This window comes from Lytechinus pictus, chromosome 15 (assembly GCF_037042905.1).
Source record: "Lytechinus pictus isolate F3 Inbred chromosome 15, Lp3.0, whole genome shotgun sequence".
In the NCBI taxonomy this organism is placed as follows: Eukaryota; Metazoa; Echinodermata; class Echinoidea; order Temnopleuroida; family Toxopneustidae; genus Lytechinus; species Lytechinus pictus.
Window position 1 is genome coordinate 5,150,222 of NC_087259.1, and position 23,002 is coordinate 5,173,223.

Below are 23,002 nucleotides of genomic sequence, written 5' to 3' on the forward strand. Positions count from 1 at the left end.
ATAGTAGTTGTTTAACAGCAGTGTATAAAATCTTAAAGAATAAAGTTTAGTTCTTAATACTTAATTCTCAATAAACTTGGTTTAAACTACTTTAAGGTTTGCAAAAACAGCATTGTATAAATTTCAGCATTTTTACTGTGTGTAAGTTGTTTTTAAAAGACATACCCAACTTGTATTCTATATTCTAAACTATCTTTTGATTTGAGAAAAAAATCCTGCCAATAAAAAGAAGTCCACCTCAACAAAAAAAAGATTTTTAAAAATATAATAAAATCAAATATGCTCAATGCTGAACATTTCCTAGAAATTGGATGTCAAATTAGAAAGTTGAGACATTTTTTGCTGGGGTTTCCCCCTACTCTTTTAGTAGGTTTCCCCCTACTCTTATACGAATAGTGCAGTGAGTTCTTTACATGCAAAGGTGGTGACGCTCCTCTACACGGGGCCTCCATTTAACGTCCTGTCTGAGGAATGAAGTGTTTCCACTGTAACATATCCTACATCTATGGAACAAGGGAGAGACACGTTTACACACAACACAGGCTTCAGTCATCCACACGCAGTAGACTCGAACCTACAACCTTAGGTTTCAGACAGGAAGACGCTTTACCGACTGAGCTAACTCTCCCCCTCATTTGGCTTTCCATAACTATAGCACAGAGGTAGATTGTGGCATATTCATGTCACAGACCTTGAAATGAAATAAAACCATAACTTAATAATGCTAGAATGCTAGAAGTTTAATGAAAATCAAATATAAATTAAGATGAGAATGGCAAAATCACATGATCAATAGGGGATTAAGCCTGATTTGTACATTATGTTGAGGAAAATAATGAATATGAAGTGTTTGCTGTTGCATGAAATAACATACAAAAAAGTAATGGCTTTGTGTGTGCAATCACTGTATTCCGAAAATAGCAATCCTTCAAGATGTTTTAACTGTTAATTTGCATTTGATTTTGATTAAAATTTGCAATGTATTGTGTTTCAGTTTTCTCTATTCAAATGAACATGTTCCTGGGGTAGACTTTGCCTTTATTAATATCTCGTATAAGAAAGAAGAAGAAACAAATTGCAGTACGAACACATTGACACTTGTTGAAAATTTGCTAGAAATTAAATATGCTTGAAACAATATGTATATAATCTGACTAGAAAGAAAATTACTGCTAACCACAAACAAACGACATCGCCAGATTTGCTGTATAAGTTTCATCATCCATGCCTTCTCAAATGCAAATTGGAGGAGATGCGAGAAGGTATTTGGGGATTCTGGGGAACAAAATCGATAAACCCGACGTTCTTTTGTCAATATCTTTTGACAGATTCATGTATGAGTGTACTTGAGAGTGACGTTTGGCAAATCAGTATGGGGAATACATTCTGTTTGATAGGGTTGGGACTTTGGGGGGGGGGGGGGTATGGAGTATTGTGCTGTACCTCAAGCTTATTACTAGTAGAAATGTTTTTTTCCCCAAATGTAGGGGGGGGGGGCTTGTTTTTGAGACATGGAGGCAAGTGAATATGTCTTCTACCTTTGGATATATGAAAATATCTTTAAACAAATTTGGATGGCGAGAAATATTTATGCTCCCTAATCCATATGATGCTGGCTGTTCCGTAATGGAGACTTATTTTTTATTTTGTTTTTGTTTACTTTGAGAGGGTGCCCTATCATTGATTCAACTGTTTTACAGGGGGCCTCAATAATATTAGATGTGATCAATTATGCTCATTTTAAGATTGTAGGAAGGTATTTTACTTACAGGTCAAGCCCACCCCAGAAAAATGTTGATTTGAATAAATAGAGAAAAATCAAACTAGCATGATGCTGAAAATTTCATCAAAATTGGATTTAAAATAAGAAAGTTATGATATTAAAGTTTCGCTTATTTTTCACAAAACAGTGATATGCACAACTCAGTGACATGCACATGAGAAAGTCGATGTCCCTCACTCACTATTTCTTTTGTTTTTTATTGTTTGAATTGTACAATATTTTATTTTTTTACAGATTTGACAATAAGGACCAACTTGACTGAACAATATAGTATTCAACAATGCCAATTCCACATGTTTAGGGAGAAATTAATTGTTGTTTCACTTGACAATGAGGAGAAAATTAGAACATTTCTTGTAATAAAATACAAAAGAAATAGTGAGTGGTGACATCATCAGGCACCTCATTTGCATACTGACCAGGATGTGCACATAACTATTTTGAGAAAATAAGCGAAACTTTAAAATGTCATAACTTTCGTATTTTACATCTGATTTTGATGAAATTTTCAGTGTTATGCTTGTTGGATTTTTCTTTTTTATTCAAATCAACTTTTTGTTGGGGTGGACTTGTCCTTTAATTGTGCAGTGTGTTCTTTACTAACCTGGATAGACATAGGGAGATCAAAGTAATGGCCATTTTAATTTGTATGGCTTTCATTGCACAAAACTGGAAGGGTCGTTCCTGTGTTCAGCAGTAAGATACCATAATTCGCTTCTATTATAACCTTGAACATGCTCTGCAGCCTATTAAACTTAACTTGCAATTTATGAGGAAGAATGTTGGTATTATCTTAATGGTTTCTCAGGAAATTCTGGAAACTGTCAACCTAATCTGCTCTGCATTGACAACTTGCTCCATTCCGGGAGAGATCATTGAGTAAATGTAAATCTGTTGAGATTAGTTAACTTTTGAATTTGATTTGAATCATTTTAAGTCTTTTTAAGTCTTTTTTTTTAAAGACAGGTCCATCGTAATCATTTGAAAGAAGGTAATGTAGGAGTCTTTTACCTTGATTTGGCAGACTCCTCAAACCATTGCAGAATTTTGTTCATAACTTGAATCAAGAAGAGCCAAGAAATGTCCTTAAAAATAGATCCATTCCTTGCTGGAGACTTCCCATCATTCGTACATAACCGATTCCTATCTCTTTCCAGTTTTGTATCAAAGCCCTACTGGGGGTCGTTAATCTACAATTCCAAATCGCCCTGAAACAACATCAACACCGAACATTCCCCCTCCCAGCTTCCTGTCCCCCGGCCATCCGTCTAATTGGCCCTTCCCTCTCCGGGAAGCCAGGGGGAAACAATCCACTATCACCTCGTGTAGTGTTGGTCCAACCCTCCCAGGAGGGAAGGTGATTCTTATCGCAGCTTTGGTCGTTCGGTCAGTGCTGCGTCGCCCCTGGGATTGTCCAGCAATCCAGACCTGAATTTCCTGACTGGGGACGGAGTGTTCTTACGGCTTGGCCGGGGTGTGCCATCATAAACACGAGAGATCCGCATATCCCTGACCTAAAAAGAAGGAGTTGTTTTTCATCTGTTTCCGCAGAGGTTTTTGCTTAAGATGGCCCTCTCTGTGTCAAGGTCTAAGATGGCTGCTTGTGAAAGACTTATTAAGATGAATCATATGAACCTAATTAATTTGTAATAAAAAGAGGAAATTCATGAAAGCAAGCAACTTAAAAAAAATTCTAGCTATTTCAATACCCAGTTTAATAGACCATCATTATATCATCTATTCATTATATGGATCTACTTACTGTCTAGACTTCCTGACAGGAAAATTTTAAGGGAGTAAAATCATTGAGTGTATGTGGCAATAGAAAATGTTGAGTTCTGCTCTGAGTTGTTGGTTTGCATTGAAAATATTGGAAAGCAGTTTGCGAATAGCTTGATGATGTTGCAAAAAGTTGGAAGGAAGAATGCATTTTCTGCTAAAATTTGTAATTAAGTGTTTTAAATGCTTTCAAAACTTGTCCAATATAAGATGTCAGATCAACTTATCTGACAAGACAAAATTGATGTTTTCTGCATTTGCAGATGTTCACCACTCATACCATCAGGTACCTATAGGTAATGTGTCAATGAATAAGAATTTCATTATTTTATTGGTAAAAGAAATGGTGATTGTGTGATTGACTACTACTTACCCAAGGAGAAGAGAATGTTGCATTGTCTACAGGCCTTATGCATGTGATGTCAAAACCTCATAGCGCCCTCCCTCAAAGGATATAGGAATACATGTAAACAGAGTAGTCAGAGTTGTGCCAGCTGCAGATCACCATAGCATGCAAGGCAATGACTTCAGCATCTAAGGCCTCTAAGATGACGGCGCAATGACACTAATAAGGTCGGCTATCTTCAATGAAAAAGCATTGAATTATATACTATGTACTAGTGTACTAGTGGGTGTGTCGTGGTCTAGTGGTTCTGGCTCTTGCCTTTCAAACAAAGGGTCGTGGGTTCGAATCCTAGCCATGGCATGTTTTCCTGCAGCAAGACATTTATCCACACTGCTGCACTCGACCCAGGTGAGGTGAATGGGTACACGGTACAATGTAGGAAGAAATTCCTCGAATGCTCGAGCGCCCAATCAAGGCAGCTGTGATAAAGCTGGGGTAATAATAACATTATCATGTTAAGCACGGCCCGCCGGGAGAACAGTTTTCGGAACTGAAGTGGCTACAGGGGTAAAATATGACATGATTATTATTATTACTATCTTTGAGGAGAGTGCATTACACATTGTATTTTGGAGGAAGTGCATTGCACCTTGCACTATGAATAACCACGTATTGCCTTTGTTTTTGTTCCTGTTTCAGGTGATCAGCGGTTGGTACCATCTCCTGAGAGAAGATGTAGGACGAACCAAGCACCTCAAGGTCAACACAACAGAGGACAAGAAAGAGGAGCACCCAACTAACAGTTGGACCAGACCAAACTTGAACACCCGGAAGAGGAAGAGAGAAGATGACCCACTAGAAGAGACAGAGAAGGCGGGATTGATTGAAGGAGGAGCGAAAGCAGGAAAGAAGGAGAGACAGAGACGGTGGCTAAAGACAGACGGACTGCACCAGGAGAAGAAGAAGCAGAGAAGCGAAGGAGACGGAATCCTTGAGGAGCTGCGGCACAAGGAGATAGACACCGTCCATGGAGATCGGGAGATTGTAGAGTCTCTCGTTGATGGGTACCAGGTCCTTGACTTTGCGGACAAGGTACCAACTTGGGGTGCTGATGCGAAAAGGATAAATTCTGGGAGTAGCGGGTCACAGGAAGCGAGATTGGACAACCTCAAGGATACAGGAACTTGGGGTGGAGGAGAGAAGAGGTCTGCTGCTCAGGGAGAACCAACAACAAAAGGACAAAGCTCCAGTGATTCAGAGACAGGCTGCATGGATCGACCGGACTCGCTACTTTCTTGGATAAGTCTTCACTATGTAAGCATTTTTCATTCGTTGACTGTGTCACAAATATGCATTCTGACAGCTTGACCTGACATATTTTTAATGAACTTGCAACATTTATATAGTGCTTAAGACTATGTTTCTAAGCGCTGCATACTATTACCCCATCAGTGGAGCGTTGTGGCCCAGTGGATTAGTCTTCGGACTTTGAAACAGAGGGTCGTGGGTTCAAATCCCAGCCATGGCGTAATTTCCTTCGGCAAGAAACTGATCCACAATGTGCTGCACTCAACCCAGGTGAGGTAAATGGGTACCGGTAGGAAGTAATTCATTAAAAAGCTGTGTGTGCTATGAACGCCTAGCTTAGGCGGGTAATATAGGAGCGCCTTGAGCACCTAACAAGGTGGATATGTGCGCAATATAAATACCCTATGTTATTATAAACATGGCTACTCTGATCAGGTATTTGAGTGCTCAAAGAATTTATTCCTAATGGGTACCCATTTTGGGTGGAGAGTGGCAAATGTAGATAAACGCCTTGCCAAAGGATGCGAGTGCTGCGGTGGGATTTAAAACCCAGACCTTGTGGCTCAAAGTCCCAACACTCATCCACTGAGTCTCAACAGCCTCAGTAGCTGTCATTTTACAATAATGAAACGCATCAATCAGTAATGATTTTTATTTTTAGACGTAGAAAAATTTAATTTGTATATCATTTTGACCCCGGTGTTTAATGTTTCATTTTTACGTTTTATCTTTTGTTTAGGTTGTGCTCAGCAAGGATGAGAATGGCAAATATGGTTTCACGCTGCTCGATACTCTTCCGGTTCAGGTCGGGAGTGTGGAAACAGGTAACACTAACACTTTGACACTTAACACTAAGCACCCAACACTCAATACTTCACACTTAGTCCCTTAAGACTTAGCCTTTAGCACTAACACCTAGCTTTTTTGCTCTGAACACTTAGGCCCGTATTCTGAAGTCTGGTTTAACTTAAACTCCGGTTTAAAGTTGTGGTTTAAGTATGGATAGCCAATTGTTACATAAATCACTAGCAAGTGAGATATAATATTTGTTAATTATTCATAATTATTCCTACAGGCCAGATCAGTAATAATATCAAGTATTTTGTTTGTGTGATAGCAAAGTACTTCAGATATCACCAAAGAAAAAATAGTAGAATCATGCCGTAGTTACTGCAACTTGTGCAGGAGTTTCTCGAAGGATGTTGGACATTCACCGTGTGAAAGTGAATGACAAGAGTGATTATTTCTGGGCAAGAAGAATGTGTGTTCTTTGCATTGGGGATGCAAAGGTCTTTGCATCTTGCAAATAAGTAGTGAAGCAATGATGTCGCAAAAAACTCTTTTTTTCTTGCGTTTCAACATTTTTTATACATACATTTATCTCGGTGAAGCATGATGAAAAGAAGTCGATCCAAAACCCAAATTTGGTGTTGGTCAGTGGAGGCCCATAACGTGGTTGTATGAATACCTACTTAACTATATTGAAAGCAGTGTTAATTAGCCAGGGGGGTGTTTAACAAAGATTTAAGTATGACTTAAAGTCGCAAGTAAATGCCTAGTTGCATGCAGTATAAAAGGCTTGACCATATAAGTCAGATCGTACCAAGAGGACGCGCACTACTGCGTATTGATAAATAAGATTGCTCGTTGCATATCATGTACACGGCGGCATTTAAGTGCGACTCTAATAGAGTCATACTTAAATTTTTGTGAAACACCCCCTCTGGTTTGAATAAGCCGGGTTCGGTTTTAAACCGCACTAATTAACACTGACTTCAATGGGGCCTATTATATATTCATTTGGACAATTATTGGACCACCACAAACCAATTCATGTCAATTTGGTGTGTGTGGAGGTGTTTCATTATGTCCTGCCGAGATATGGTTTTCAAAAAAAGTTGAAATGGCAAAAAGGATTTTTGTTTTCATAAACAGTGAGGACTGTCTCCAAATGAGTTGAATGTCTCTCCTGAATTAGGGTATCATTCATTGATTTCTATCATAATGGGAGGAACACATTATACAAATAATGAACGTTCATGAGTGCAATGGACAGAATTCTTCATGAGGTGAAAGATGAAATGATTTATTCAACGAGGCATTGTTGAGTTGAGTGGATCATTCATTTCATCTTTCATCGAATGAAGTATTCTATCCATTGCACGAATGACAAGAACATTCATTATTTGGTTTATATGACACCTAAAAGTAGATTCTCTTTTAAATGAAATTTATCAATTTCGATGCAAAATATGAACCTGCAGTGAGAGCTCGGTCTGTTTATTGTGGCATACATACAGCATACGCGCTGCATGCAAACACGAGTGGTTTTACCTGTGGTGCCCGCAGTCTCGGTGCGCGCGTGCAATGGACAAAATCGTATGGGTCCAAAATTGCACGATGAATGGGTCTGAAATTGCATGGTTGATGATGTCATTGTAAATGGGCTGAATGATCGATGTCAAACAACCAATCAAATGACAAGGATCTATCTAGGTGTCATACAATCGTAACTCTCATAAGTTTGACATGCGTGAGTCATCGCTCGACGTTTTTGACAATGTAGGAAATATTTTGGGAATGTGGCAGCCCCTGTGAATGTGCCAATTGGATTTCTGGTTCACTATGATATTGACTGCTAATAATGTATCGGTGTGGGATTGAGGTTAGGGGTTTTGATGATCGTGAGAGGCTTAGGATTAAGAGATGGAAGTGCATGTCAGTTGGAGTCATGCTATCTGACAACAGGTGCTGACAGAGAGAGAGAGAGAGAGAGGCTAACAGTAGGAGAGGTATTGCAATGATTTGTCAAAGAAAGAGAGAAAGAAAGAGAGATAGAGTAACAGTAACAGAGGTATTACGACTTGTCAGATATAGAATGTAGTCTAGCAAATAGTTCTTACTAATGTTTATTTCTTAAGGGAAGAGGGAAGTGATATTAATAAGATAATTAGAAATAGATGAGAAAATGAGAGGAGGAGGAAATAGAAGGAATAGGTGGATGAGCCAAAGACAGAAAAAAGAAGAAAAGGGAGAAGGGGAGAATATTGCAAAGTAGAGACCATAATAGAAGCAAGAGGAGGAGGAGAGGAAGAGGAAGAGAAAGGAGAAGGAGAAGGAGAAGGAGAAGGAGAAGGAGAAGGAGAAGAAGAGGAGGAGGAGGAGGAGGAGGAGGAGGAGGAGGAGGAGGAGGAGGAAGAGGAGGAGGAGGAGGAGGAAGAAGAAGAAGAAGAAGAAGAAGAAGAAGAAGAAGAAGAAGAAGAAGAAGAAGAAGAAGAAGAAGAAGAAGAAGAAGAAGAAGAAGAAGAAGAAGAAGAAGAAGAAGAAGAAGAAGAAGAAGAAGAAGAAGAAGAAGAAGAAGAAGAAGAAGAAGGAGGAGGAGGAGGAGGAGGAGGAGGAGGAGGAGGAGGAGGAGGAGGAGGAGGAGGAGGAGGAGGAGGAGGAGGAGGAGGAGGAGGAGGAGGAGGAGGAGGAGGAGGAGGAGGAGGAGGAGGAGGAGGAGGAGGAGGAGAAGAGGAGGAAGAAGGGGAGGAGGAAGAAGGAGGGGGAGAAAAAGGAGAAGAAGATGAAGAAGAAGGGGAAGGAGGAAGAGAAGGAGAAAAAGAAAAAGAAGAGGAGGTGGAAGAAGAAGAAGATAAAGGAGGAGGAGGGGGAGGAGGGAGAAGAAGAAGACAACGGAGGAGGACGAGGGAAAAAATGAGGAAGGAGGAGGATAGCAAGGTATCAAGAGAGAAAGAGGGGAAGGAGAGAGGTAGAGGTGGGGATAGATAGGGATATTGAATATTCAAGAAAATATTAATAAATAAAAAGTCAAAAGATGACTTAGATAACCTAGAAAGGGAATGTTGAAAGTAAAGAAGGAGGCAAAACAGGATGACAAACAGGATGATATTGACGTTGTAGATTAAGAGTTTTACATCTGCCAAATGACCAAGTTTACCGATTGATGGACACCTGTGCGGGGGGGGGGGGGGGGGGGGTCACTGCTATTGAAAAGTGGACAGCATCCACAGAAAAACCCAAAACAACAACAAAAAACAAATTTTTTTTCATAGCGGGTGGGTGTTGAACGCAAATAGAGTATCAAAAGCACCAAAAGTAAGAAAAAAAACCCTGAATTACACAATGCTGTAAATCACAAATATGTAATTTCCAAATCTGCACAAAAATTCCTGTTTAGAATGTCTTAGCAGTCGACCCTGCAATCCTTGTTTAGGGTTATTTTTCTGTACGATTTTTGTGGATGCTATCCACTCTTCAAGGGCGTGTGACTTAAGGACAGAGCAGAGAGAGAGAGAGTGAGAGAGAGATAATAGACTTCAGTATTTAATTTCTCAGTACATGCAATATCTCATTAAATACCTGGCTATCCAGACATGCTTAGTCGAGTACATTGCTCTTGCCTTGTTTTCTTCTATTTCTTCTCTTTACTGCACTATGAGCCTGTAATCACTATGGAAACAGGGGTGTTGCAAAGTTTAGATTATTAGAGAGAGAGAGAGATGGGGGGGGGGTGGAAAAGGACAGAAGGAGACTTTCATCATCTCATTTTATGCTTCATTCCTCCCAAACAAATTCCTCAATATTTTTTCCTCAGGTAAATGCCAAGCCAATCTACAATCCCTCTAATTTTCTTCACTGATTTTCCATGAATCAAGCCTACATGTTTGCATATGTACAAATCATTGCATTTTATAGGACCGATTATCAAATTTAGGGAGGAAATTTCTTCGTGAGGTCCACCTCTGGCCTACAAGAATATTGAAGTCGTAAATGTTTCAAAAGGAAGTCTGCGTCAACGTAGATGAAAATAATTCGCTGCTTACTACCTCCTGGTTCCTCTCAAGATTCCTGTGTTCCAGAAGAAGAGGTTTAAAAATAGACCTATCAACCTGGGCCACACTTTCATCACACCCCAGTGTAACTTCAGTATTAACCCATCGGCACCTGAATGCCGTAACTCCCATAGACTTTGTACAGGAGCCACCCTGTTTCAGTAAGCAGAGGGTTAAAGCTCGATTGCCAATTTTCTCTAATTGCCCATGTGTGTAAAGGCCTCCGCACACCTTATGACTGGTCCACGATCCAATTTTGGAACAAATCGCATTTTGTCTATTTTGCTGAAGATGTGAGATAATAATCTGAGATAATCGACTTTTAATAATACTCAAATTATGGTTAATTCTGTTCGCTGATACCTGCCATTTTTGCCCACGAAAATTGGAATCCTGTATCAAAATCTATCACAAATTTTGATTTTTGCAATAAAAATGTCAAAATATTTGCTTGCACGCTTCGGTTGCTTGCAATTTTGGACGAAACACTATATCTGGCCCCCTCAAAAATTTGGGCTCATTATGCCACTATCCGCTTGTCACATGGGGTTAAAGCAGGCTGGTACTAAGCGGGTACATGTACATTCCTATCCTTCCAAACATGTCCATGCTCAAACCCCTTTGTAAGATATCAGAATAGGTGACAGTTTTGTTGAGTTGTCAATTTAGTTGGATGGACACAAAACTCAATACAAGTAAATTTTAATTCATTGACAATTTTTGGAGAGTAACGTAGTCTTGATAAAGGATACTTTATTCAAGCCTCGTAATAAATTAAAGATTTTTTTTTCATGTTTGCAGGGAGCCAAGCAGAAGCATCAGGTCTGATGAAAGGAGACTACTTTCTTGAGATTGGAGGTTATAATGTAGCTGGGATTAACAGCAGAGGAATCAAGAATGTTCTTAAGTAAGTCAAAGATGTGAATAATACGAGTATAATCAATTGGAAATTGCCTCTAAGAAGAGTGAAAGGAAACATAGACCTGGGGCCCGTTTCATAAAGGACTTACGACTGTTGTAACTTTGCCATTAACTCATACATGTACATGTATGACACCCAAATTGTTCATAATTGTCTGGGAATGATAGCTGAACTATTTTTCTTCATTATGAAAGCAAAAGGAAACAAAATAGTAAACATGAGGGATATACAGTATAAACAGAATTTTTGAATTTTTGGCTTCCCATAATTTTAGCACAGAGTTAAACCGTGGTCTGTTGAAACCTGACTTCAGAATACGGGCCAAAGACACTTAAAGGAGGAGTCCAACGTACATGTATGCATACAACAAACAAACCAAGTTTTGTGTAAAACGGAATGTGAAGGACAGAGAAGAAGATATTGATGGAATTACTCAGTTTTTTGCACTCTGAACCCTACCTGAATCGAAAATGATCCTGATATCGATGTCAAATTTGAAACCTGTTAATATAGGATGCCAATTCAAATAACAAATTTTTATACTTCTATAAATGGTATCTTTGTACATGTAAGTAAACAAGAACATTCTCCAAAATTTCCTCCTCCATTTCATCTTAAATTTTTTATATTTTTATTGTTTTGTATTTTATAACTTCAGGCAAACAAATAACGAAATTGAAGCCTTGGTGCAGCGTCATTCTGACCCGACCACCAGACCGGCTATTCCACCGCGCCCATCCAAGCCCCGACGCAAGCTCCGAGATGGGGAGAAGGAGGAGGAGATGAAGCGCAACATCCGCAACAAGAGATTGAAGAGTGTCAAGGTCTCTGCAGCGAAAGCTACGGCCATGATGCAGAAGAGAGGGATGATGCTATCAATGCCTGCAGGATCTTCCATGACCGTGCCGTCCATCGGTCTAGTCCAGAAGCGATTGAAGCGGGAACTCATTGCAACGGTCGCCAGGAGACGAGACCGGATGGTGGTGTTGAGTGAGGAAGATCAGCTCTTGATGGAGGCCGTTTTTCTTGGGAATGGCAAGAAAGAAGAGGATACCTCTCTTGGAGAGAGGAACGGCCCTGAAGGGAGGTGGTCAAGTAGTACCGAGTGCGTTACTACAGAGAGTAGAGATGATGATGTCTTTATGCCACCAGAGGGGGCCTCATCTTATTCGTCCTCTAAAGAATCTATGGTCAGCTCGATGCGAGATTCTTTCAGTGAGTCCTTGAGGGATTCTGCAAGGATTTCCATCAGGGATTCAATCCCTGAGGGAGTTGGCATCACCATACCAAGTCCACAACGCGATGCAGCAAGGGACTCTCTGAGGATTTCCTCATTAAGGAACTCGTTCCAGGAAGCAACCAGAGAATTCTTGAAGAACCCTCCCCAGGATAGTCCGAGAGGATCTGCAAGGAATTCTCTGCAGGATGCAGTGAGCCTACCGTCCAGGAGTAGTTCTGAAGGAAGTAAAGAATCTGACGATTCATCTAAGAAATCAACCACTCTGTATGAAAACGCTTGGATTATGATGCCAAGAAAGAGTTCCAAGGACGAAAGCAGCATTTACGAAAAAGCCAACTGCTTCTGTCCAACTTGTCCTCCTGTTCCTCCAAGATCGCCAATCAGGAAACTGTCTGAAGATTTCACCCATCAGATCATTGTGCAGCCTAAGCTGCCCAAAAGATGGAGTCCTGATGGGGAGGCAGCACTGAGTGTTAATGTCCAAGATGGTGGAAATAGTCTACAGCAGATGCCACAGAGTGAACGGAAACTGGCCAGGTCCAGTATGTCTCTGAGTGAACTTGATGGAAGCTTGAGCAGCTCCTTGAAATCCTCTCTGTCGGAAAGGCACCTTACAAGACAACAAGCTGTTACAGGAAGACGTAAAATGAGCCTGCCTCACCTGCCGACATCCAACTCCTATGACCAGCAATTTTCAGCATCGACCATGGCCATAGGAGAGATGGATATGAAAGAAAATGGAAGTCCACTGAAATCATCACAATCTGATAGAAACCTAGCTAAACCTCCTGTAGTAGCTCGACGGAAAACAAGTTTACCTCATATAATGAAAGCAAGCTCTTATGACAACCAGTTTGGATCATCCACAATGACCATAGGGGAAATTGACGAGAGTGCTACAAAGAAGGATTCATTTTCTGAAAGGCAACATGTAAGGTCTCCTCCAGTAGCACAACGTAAATCCAGTTTACCCCAGCTATTCAAGTCAAGCTCTTACGATTTGCAGCTCGGTTCATCTGCCATGTCTATTGGTGAACTAGAAGGACAATCTCCTGTGAAGCCGAAGCCCCGTGTCGCAGAGCGACGACTAGCCAAAGTGGCACCAATCAAACGGGAGACATTCAGGAGTAAGTCTGAAGATGTTCTCGATGGCAACACCTTCCGTGAGCCTCAAGTGACATCATCAGACGGTCTCTACGCCAATCAACACCTCATGAAGAAAGGGAAGAGCCAGTCGTTTGCTGCCCTGTCACGATCACTCCGCCGCGAGAAGGCCAAGGCGAAACCTCCCGTGCCTCCGAAACACTATGTGAATGAAAGGATCGGAGGCCGTCCTGGGGAGAGCGTTAAGGGTGCAAGTACTCGTAGCTTCCAGAAGGATGATCATGGAGATGAAGATGATGAAGATGGGACCACCAAGATGAGATGCTCTTTTGCCCAATTTGGAAGGATGGAAGAGGTGCTGTTTGCAAAAGGAATAGAGGTACATGAGATTCCATTTTGTTGTACATTTTTTCTTCATGCAGCTATCTGTCTTCTTTTTCATACAACCTTGAGCTCTTTTCTATTTCTTGTCCACCCCACTGCAGACAGTGCAATCCAGCTGCAGTTCTGATATTTTTGTGAAAAGGTAGTCTAAAGATACACATGTACACCACAGAATCTTTGTGAAGATTTAATCGGTTTGATGATCATTGAGAGATATCAACCCAGTCAAAATCTATGTTTACAATTAAATATGTGAGAAATCCAAGATGTTCGCTAAGAGAGCCTTTTTTCTAAATTGCACCATCAAAATTGAACAACATTCCCAAATATATCAGATCAGTTACAGATGTGGGCAAATCATTGTCGTAGACATATATTTTCATTAGCTATTAGCCATTAATTTGAAATTCACTTGTCTGATGCTTTGAGACTATTTATATGGTATTATACATTTCTAAGAACTGAACATTATGATTATTATTATAATTATTCATGTATGCTCACAAAGTTTGTTTGATTTAACAGTAGAACATCCAAAGACTACCCCTCTGTTTTTCTCATTTCTTTCTTGTATTTTGTTCTGTCATTCACCACAGCCCTTTCCCCTAGGTCCACCTGATCGAGATCTGGTCCATGCTGGCAGATTATTTTATTTCAACAGACGTAAAAAGTTCAGAGAGGTGAGTAGGTCTTGGGGTTCCAGGACATTTGCTCCTGAAACAGCTGCTCCTATAATAATATTCTTAATAATAATTATAATAATATGCAACATTTATAAAGCACTTAATACAAATGTTTCTCAGCGCTGCACACTATTACCCTGGCATTAGCACGGCTTCTCTCATCGGGCGCTCGAGCATTCAAGGAATTACTTTCTACCAGGTACCCATTTACTACACCTGGGTGGAGAGTGGCAAAAGTAGATAAATGCCTTGGCGAAGGATGAGGGTGCTGCGGTGGGATTTGAACCCCGACCTTGTTGTTCGAAGTCCGGAGGTTAATCCATTGAGCCACAACACTTCTACTACAGTACGACATTGTAAACTTTTCTAATCTTTACTGACCAAGGGAACAGAGGAAAATAGATTGAATCATTGAATTTTATAATGAACAGGGTTCCCCCAGTCATGGAAAATCCTGGAAAAAATTGTGTTCATGGAAAGTCAGGGAAAAGTCAGGGAATTTTGAAAATTTGTGAAAAGTCATGGAAAAATCATGGAATTGCTTTTACCTCTTTGGCTATGGCAGCTTTCCAGTTTGTCACGTCTCGCAACTATCATACTCTGCTTTTATAATTGGTGTTCATGATTTCCATTTCTCCCAGTTTTGTGACATCCCAAATTCTACATAACTCCCGGGACGTCACAGGAAGTCATGGAAAGTAGCTATTTAGTCATGGAAAAGTCATATAATTATGTTTTCAAATATCTGTGGGAACCCTGAATGAAATGAACACTTAAGGGAGGTGAAATACATTCAGTCTGCTGTTGAAACTCTTCTGTTGGGATTTTGTTGGTTATAAGCAAATTTTACCTATAAAGACTTTTTTAAAAATGGGACCTCAAGTGCCAAGATTAAATACAGTGTAGAATATTATACATAAATTGGCCTTTTGGAAAATAAACTAATGATTGAAGTCATTACCTGAGTGAATGATAATAATAATACATATGACTTCTAAGGCACCAAATTCAGTCTGTAAAGTGCTCAAGGCGCATAAAGAATTAAGAAGTAAAAAGAAAGGTTCTAAGAAATTTTTTGAAGGACTCTACAGAGATACAATCTTTGATGTCTTCAGCAATTCACAATATGGGGCCCCAAGCGTTTGAATCTTTTGGAACCTTACGGCAACCAGATATCGGAGAGGGTAGAAACCTAGTTAGGATGTAATGATTAATATAAAGAAGATTATATCCGTCATAATAATAATCTAGACAGATGATTGGTCTAAACCCCTTCATGTGACCAAAGATAGTTCCAACCAATGTCACTAAATTGGCAAAAATGCCATGAATTCCGGCAACTGACGTCACAACCCGGTAAAAGTACCCCAAGCCGTGACGTCAGACGTAAATAGTTCTAAAAACTATTTACGAGTGGGCAGGGCGTAACCCAAACTCATGTGCACGTAAAATGCGAGTATGTGATCAAGCCAGGGGCCTCACCAAGCTAATAAAAAGTATTGATGAATTCTCTCTCAAAGATTGCTAATCATTCAGATAAATCTACATTCCTATCTGGTGTATTTAATTCCGATGACGGATATAAATCAAATAAGTAGGACCTTCGTTTGGAGGTTTGGTGAAACTATGATCCCCTCAGTGAATGATGCGAATGTGACCATTTTCCTTTGGAGCTGTGCCCCTCAGGAAAATAGTCGCATTCCAGCATCACTTCGGGAACCATAGTTCCAACCATCTCCTCTGGCAGCCGTACATATTGTTCATTATATCCTACAAAGATTGAATCCTGTATAGTGATTGGTTCAAAAAGCATCATGTGACCAAATATATTTCAACTATGATGCTGCGTGACGTCAGACCTCAATATATTTTTTGCTATACCAATATTCTGACGTCATTATTTCAGAAAACTGGATATTTAGCTAAACTTATTCCACTATACTTTCTCAAAGCCTGATATATTTGTTCACTCTATTGGGGTGCTAATCCATGAATGCAGTGAATAAGAGTGGTTATTGTTATTAATAATAATAAGTCTTATTTTTACATTTATATTGCACAATTTCTATATGTATATACTCAACTGCGCATTACAATAATGTTATTATTATTATTATTAACCCTGCTTTAGCCGTGTTGCCTACAGGCACTCTGGCATTCGAGGAACTTCTTCCTACCAGGTACCCATTCACCTCACCTGGGTTGAGTGCAGCACAATGTGGTATTTCTTGCTGAAGGAAAACACGCCATGGTTGGGAATGGAACCCACGCCCCTCTGATTGAAAGACAAGAGTCATAACCACTAGACCACAACGCCCCTGCTATTATTATTATTTGTAGTAGTAATATTTTCTCGTCTTTTTCTTTCAGGTCCTTGTGCTGCTATTCAATGATGCCCTTGTAATGGCACGATCCCAGCATCAAGATGGCCGCCTACGGGTGATCTATCCACAACTCCTCATCCTTGACATCAGCCTCTTTGACTTCAACTGTGAGAATGGTGGGTACCTCTTAAAGGCGACACGGCGTTTGCTCCCGCAATAGTTGCTCTGGGCTTTATTTCGTCTGAGATTTAGGGTTAGGGTTACAATACCGTTATATCTTAACCCTAACCAAGCCAGGCTTTTATGGGTGTTGTTAGCTGGCCGGGGGGGGGGGGGGGGGGGGGGAGGGGGGGGGCTCTCTTTGAGCTCTCGGCTGCCGATCTTGCGAAAGTTGGCATGATTTGAAGAAATTTTTGTTTGTTGTCATGTGACCTTGAGAATATAGGTTGTGTAAGTATGTAAGTATAATGCATAGGTACATGTACATGTACATGTAGTAGTATACTGTTTTTTTAAAACTACATTTACAATAGATATGCTTAATAACCATTACGGTAAGGAAATTTTTTTGCTCTGCAGTCAGAACTTAATCCCCCCTTGATTGCATTGAAATGAATTGGTTAAAAAGACAGAGTCTTAAATCTGATGGGAATTGACAAAAGCAGGTAAAATAAAACCAGCTGATTATTATAATCTAAAGGTCATATTACTATTGGAATATGCAAGGTATACTTTCTATGTCATAATTTTTTCCTATTCCTTTTCCACCACCATCATCATCATTCCCACCATCATCATCATCACCATCTTTATTATCATCATCATCATCATCATCATCATCATCTGCATCTTCATCATCTTTATCTGCTCAATACTGTATAGAAAAAATAGCCTGTATTCAGATGATAATTTTACCATTTTCTCATACATAGTATATATGGTACAAATTGAGATATACACCAATATAAAAAAAGGAAGGAAACTAATGTACTTCGTGACATAAATTTTGTACAATTATAGATAGATATTATCATAGCCTATGAAATACAGACAGAAACCAATTAAACTTTAAAAAAAAAGAAGATTTTTAGCCTTTATTCAGATAATGATATTACTTTTTCTCATACATAGTAAATAAAGTACTTACAAAATGAATATAGAGCAATATAACAAGGAAAAATAATATACATCGTGATATACATTTTTCAAACAAAAATGATCATAACCCACAAACAGAAAACAGTTAATTTCACTCGCATTTACCAACTGATGAAAACTATTCCAAAACAATTTTTTTTTTAAAGTTCTGAGCAGATAATAAAATCAATATATGAAATTTTTTTTAATAGGGAGAGATGTAGAGAGAAGGTTATACCATTGTTAAAAAAAATGTCTTCATATATCGTGTTTGTAAGACGGTATGAATACAGAAAAAAAAAGAAATCTCTGCATTTATTCTTAGAAAATAAAGTATACAGCAATCTGAATAACCTTTGTATATAAAAAACACAAAAACAAAACAAAAACGAAATGTGAAAGGAGAAGCAACCAAACCAAAACCCATTCTTAACCCATGATGGCATGATTAATTGTACAGCATCATAAGATAGTGATAGCGCCCTCTGCTGTTGATATCTATGTAGTTGAACAAATATTTGAAGATCATGATTCACTGTGGTGAGATTGTAAGGCATTGTAGCTGGCATTTAAAAAAAAAATCTTATTTTGTTTATTACTCATTATATGTAACATGTGAAAATAATGAATAAAATGAAGCCATTTATATAAATTGAATCAGAATTCATACATAAACATTATAAGTTGATTTTTCCAAAAGTAAACTTAAAATCAATCTGCACATATTTGTGTAACAATTTGTAATCACCAAGGGAATAATAATACAGAATAGAATCTTCTACATCTTCTAGAAATCTCTCTGAATATGATTATAAAACACAAGCACACTTAGAATCTATAGATAAATCTCAAGTCGAACGTGACTGACTTCTTTTTCTTTACAATACCATTATTGTCAAAATATTTTGAGGAAGTTATAATAAAAACCACACTCACAGACGAAAATAAAACACACTCATTTGGCCACGCTTCACCACCCCCCTGATAAACAATGCATAAGAAGGGGAAAAAAGGAGAGAGAGAGAAAAACAAAAAAACACAAAAAACCCAACCAAACAAAAACAAGAACCGAGCTAAACAAAAAACAAATCATGATGGTACATTGGGAGATTTCAAGTTCAGTTTTGGTGTTGGTGTTAGGTCAATTTTTACACCATCATAACACCAAACGTAGAATGAAGATGGTCCAGAAAAGTCTCTCACTAGTTGTTGAGATGTCAATAATGTGATCTGGATCAGTTTCACACACTGAATAGGTTTTGGAGCTACACACCAAGGCCAACACCGGACTCGAAATCACCCAATGTCACAGTCACAACAATGAAACTAACTCCAAACCGATGAATGGCATGTCATGGTAATAACGCAATAAATTTGGTCAGTATGGAGTTAGTGTAACTGGGACAAAAAGGTTGACGCTTGAATTCTCCATTTTCCGACATTTACTGATGCAAAATTGACTCAGAGAATGCCTGCATGAATAGTAAAACTAATTTGAAAAAATTAAAAAGGTCGCAGTTAATTACCGATCTCTCTTTGTGTGCAAGATTCCACGCAATGCACACATTTACTCATAGTAATTATCTTTTGCATGACTTTACCGGCATTCATTATGAAATATGAATGTTGGTCACAAAATAGGCTGAAAATAATTTTTTTTCTGGCAGAGGGAATTTTTTTCCCTCTAGTTCTATTCCTCTCGGATAGATTTCATTCACAGCTTATTACAAGGGCTTTTTTTCTCCATTTTCGAGGGATATTTTCTACAGTTTGGAGGCAAACTCATGTATTTTTCCCCTGCTGAGATCATTTGTAATACCTCAGTCACATTTGCTCTACGGCGAGTCGTAAACAGCCGTTTTATTCATTTTATTTAAACCACCTACATGTAGCTATTACAAAAAAATGTTAAAAACGGCTGTTTATGACTCGCCGAACAGCCGCTGTAGAGTATATGTGATTGAGGTACAAGAAATATGGTACTTTTCCTGAAAAAGAAATTTCATGTAGAAGTTATCTGATGAATCATATCCATTTTTGGGAGTAAAATCATGGAGGATGTATTGTTTAGGTAAAGTACATTGCACCTTACAAAGAACAGAACATCTGCTATGCTAGTCAATTATGAAAACTCCTTTATTTGTTTTTCTTGATCAAGTCTAGACATTTGAATAATATATCTCAGTAGGTGGTTTCAAACTGCCTCGATCACAAGAATCCCTGTTAAATTACAAGAACTTTTTCAGGCTAAAAAAATACCCGATAATCATTCATGTATTCACACCTCCCCGAAACATATCCTTTGGGGAAAGTTCCCAAAGTTACGACATGCGCAGAATGGTCTGATAAGCAGGCAAGGAGCTAGATTCAAAAGCGCTAGCTCTGCAACTACCCATGGCACCCGCGCCCAACTAAGAAAGTTCCCGTAATTTGCTTTCACACTGCCGAAATACCTCCGATCTTGGAAGGATCCCCGCAAAAGTTCTCATAGTTTTGACAAGTACCGACTATTCAGCGGGTATTTTCTTTCGGGGATATTATGTGTAATTTGCTTTAACACTGCCAAAATTATGTGGTATTTTCTAATCAGGGCCAATTTCTCAATCAGAAAATACCTGGAACTGACACAAACTTCATATTTAGACATTGCATTAAGGGATGAAAATGGATTTAAACATTTAAATAGATAACTTTTACTGTTTGAATATATCTGACAAATAATAGCTTGTGGGTTTCACCTCCACTTATCCATGCTGAACTCTGACCTTTTCTTTGTGCTCTGTCACAGTAGGTCTTTGATCATATTTTTGGACATTGCCTTGAGGGATTGCATTAAGAGATGAAAATGGATTTAGAAAATTTGAATATACAACTTTTACTGTTCGTAATTTCCCTGACTAATAATAGCTTGAAGGTTTTACATCACGCCCATGCTGACCTCTGAACTCTCCCTTTTCTTTCACAGTGGGGCCTTTTGTATATTTAAAGGAAACCAAAACCCAAGATGAAACGCAATCTTATCGGAAAGAGTAAATATAAGTGGCCAATTTAAAACAAGTTTCATCAAAATCGGTTGTGAAATAAGCAACTTATGGACGTTTAAAAAGTCTTGTTTATTTTCTATGGGGATCCTCAAATTGGCAAACATGCTTCAAAATGGCTGATTTTTTGGACAACCCTCCATTTGTTTTGTACACAATTTTTCATATTTTCCCTTTTATCTTTAAAATTGCATATTGCCTCATTCTGAGCATACCATATGTCATGGGAAAATATAATTCACACCACATATATCAAGGTCAGGCGGAGATGATGTGAAATATGTAAAATAAAGGGGGAAATCTGAAAATGTCTCATTTTCATTCATACTTGGACCTTTTTACAATTTTTGTTTGTTGCACTAATAAATGAAATGGAAATCCAAAATCTAAGACTTTTCTCATTGTCTAATTTCCTTTGAAAATGAATTGCTCGTTAGTTTCACATCACCCCAATAAAACTGTCCTCTCATCATCATTCCCTTTTCTTTCCAAGTTAGAATTTGATCTTAGTTTTATACATAACATTTTTAATGTAGCTCAGCTGATATTCAGTTATGGTATTGTTCTTTCATATAACTGCAGCATTAAGTTAATCTGCCCTGCTTTGGTAATATGACTGTGTCCTGGACACGCGCTGATCTCACCGGATTAGACGCAATAGTTTTGAGAAGCTGAATATTGTTCAAAGACCATATAAGGACGCTGAAATTGTATTGTGTTCAACCTGGCTTGATTTGTCCCTGGTCCTTGGACTCTCTTTTGTTATGTCTTATTAAATATATAAAATGTATCTGTATTGTTTTTTTAAACTGTTCCTTCATTGCTTTTTGTACAATAAAGTGGTGCAAAACATGACAACTATTACAATGTACATTGTTGGTGAACAGAGCATCAAGTAAGAGGCCACCAGGCCTCACCTGGCGCGGTTGAGAATACAAATAGGTGATTAAATTTGATGTACACAATCCAGCTATTATTATTATTACACAATTTTATATATTTATTTTTTTGTTACTTAAGATTTATATTCTATGTCTGACAACTGTAAGCGCTATGATACTTTTGTGTATAATGCATATGAATAACCATTATTATTATAACATTAATGCACAGTTTATTATATGCCATCGTAAAACTTGTACATTTTTATTTATGATTTTTTTTTTCTCTGCACCGTTATAGCTCGTGAGTTTCACATTACTCCTGTGCTCTCATCTGGTGGTCATGATGCGGCCTGCCACAAGGGGTCCATCGTGTTCCGTGCTCCTTCGGTCAAGCTGAAGAGGTCCTGGCAGAGAGTCTTGACCCAGCAGGCCATGGCGGTCAAGTACACCAGCCTTGGAAAGGTAGGAGAATTTTGATGTGGATGGAGGATGATGATGGTGGTGATGATGATGATGTTGATGATGATGATGATGATGAAGATGATGAAGATGGTGATGATAATGTCGATGAAGGATGATAATGTTGAAGATGATGGTGGTGATGGTGATGATGGTATTGATGATGACGATGTTGATGATGATGGTGATGTTGATGATGATGGAGATGGTGATGATGATGTCAAATGGTGAAAGTGATTGATGATGATGGTGACGATGATGTTTATAGTGATGACGGTGATGATGATGATGGTGATGGTGATGATGGTGATGATAGTGGTTATTGGGGTGATTATGATGATGGCGATGATGAAGCTGATGATGATGACGATGATGATGGGGTGGTGTATAGTGGTTACGGTTGTAGTAATTGTAGTCTACGATTGATGATGATGATGATGGCGATGATGAAGCTGATGATGATGACGATGATGATGGGGGTGGTGTATAGCGGTGACGGTTGTAGCAATTGTAGTCTATGATTGTCGTAGTTGTGATGTGTTGGTAATCATTGTAATAGTAACATTGTTCATGATTTCAATTATTAAGGTGGTAGCAATGACAGTGCTAATGAAAATGATGATTACATCTTTGGTACAACTAGTGATGATGGTTGTGATCGTGAGGGCTGTAGGAATAATGATAACCATGATAATGGTGTTGACAATGTTGGTGGTGATGTTGTTTATGGAGACACCGACACCGATGATAATGTTGATTGATGATGATGATGA

The 23,002-nt window shown here is 38.8% G+C and overlaps 1 protein-coding gene across 1 annotated transcript; it reads left to right on the forward strand.

The window, feature by feature from the left end:
* The first annotated feature begins 1,511 nt into the window (after positions 1-1,511).
* Positions 1,512-22,247, forward strand: LOC129278196 (uncharacterized). Its single transcript, XM_064110638.1, has 8 exons — positions 1,512-1,517; positions 4,608-5,222; positions 5,956-6,040; positions 10,853-10,958; positions 11,632-13,696; positions 14,298-14,381; positions 16,755-16,884; positions 22,069-22,247. The coding sequence occupies exons 1-8, from the start codon at positions 1,512-1,514 to the stop codon at positions 22,245-22,247; spliced, it is 3,270 nt and encodes a 1,089-aa protein (XP_063966708.1).
* Positions 22,248-23,002: the final 755 nt, after the last annotated feature.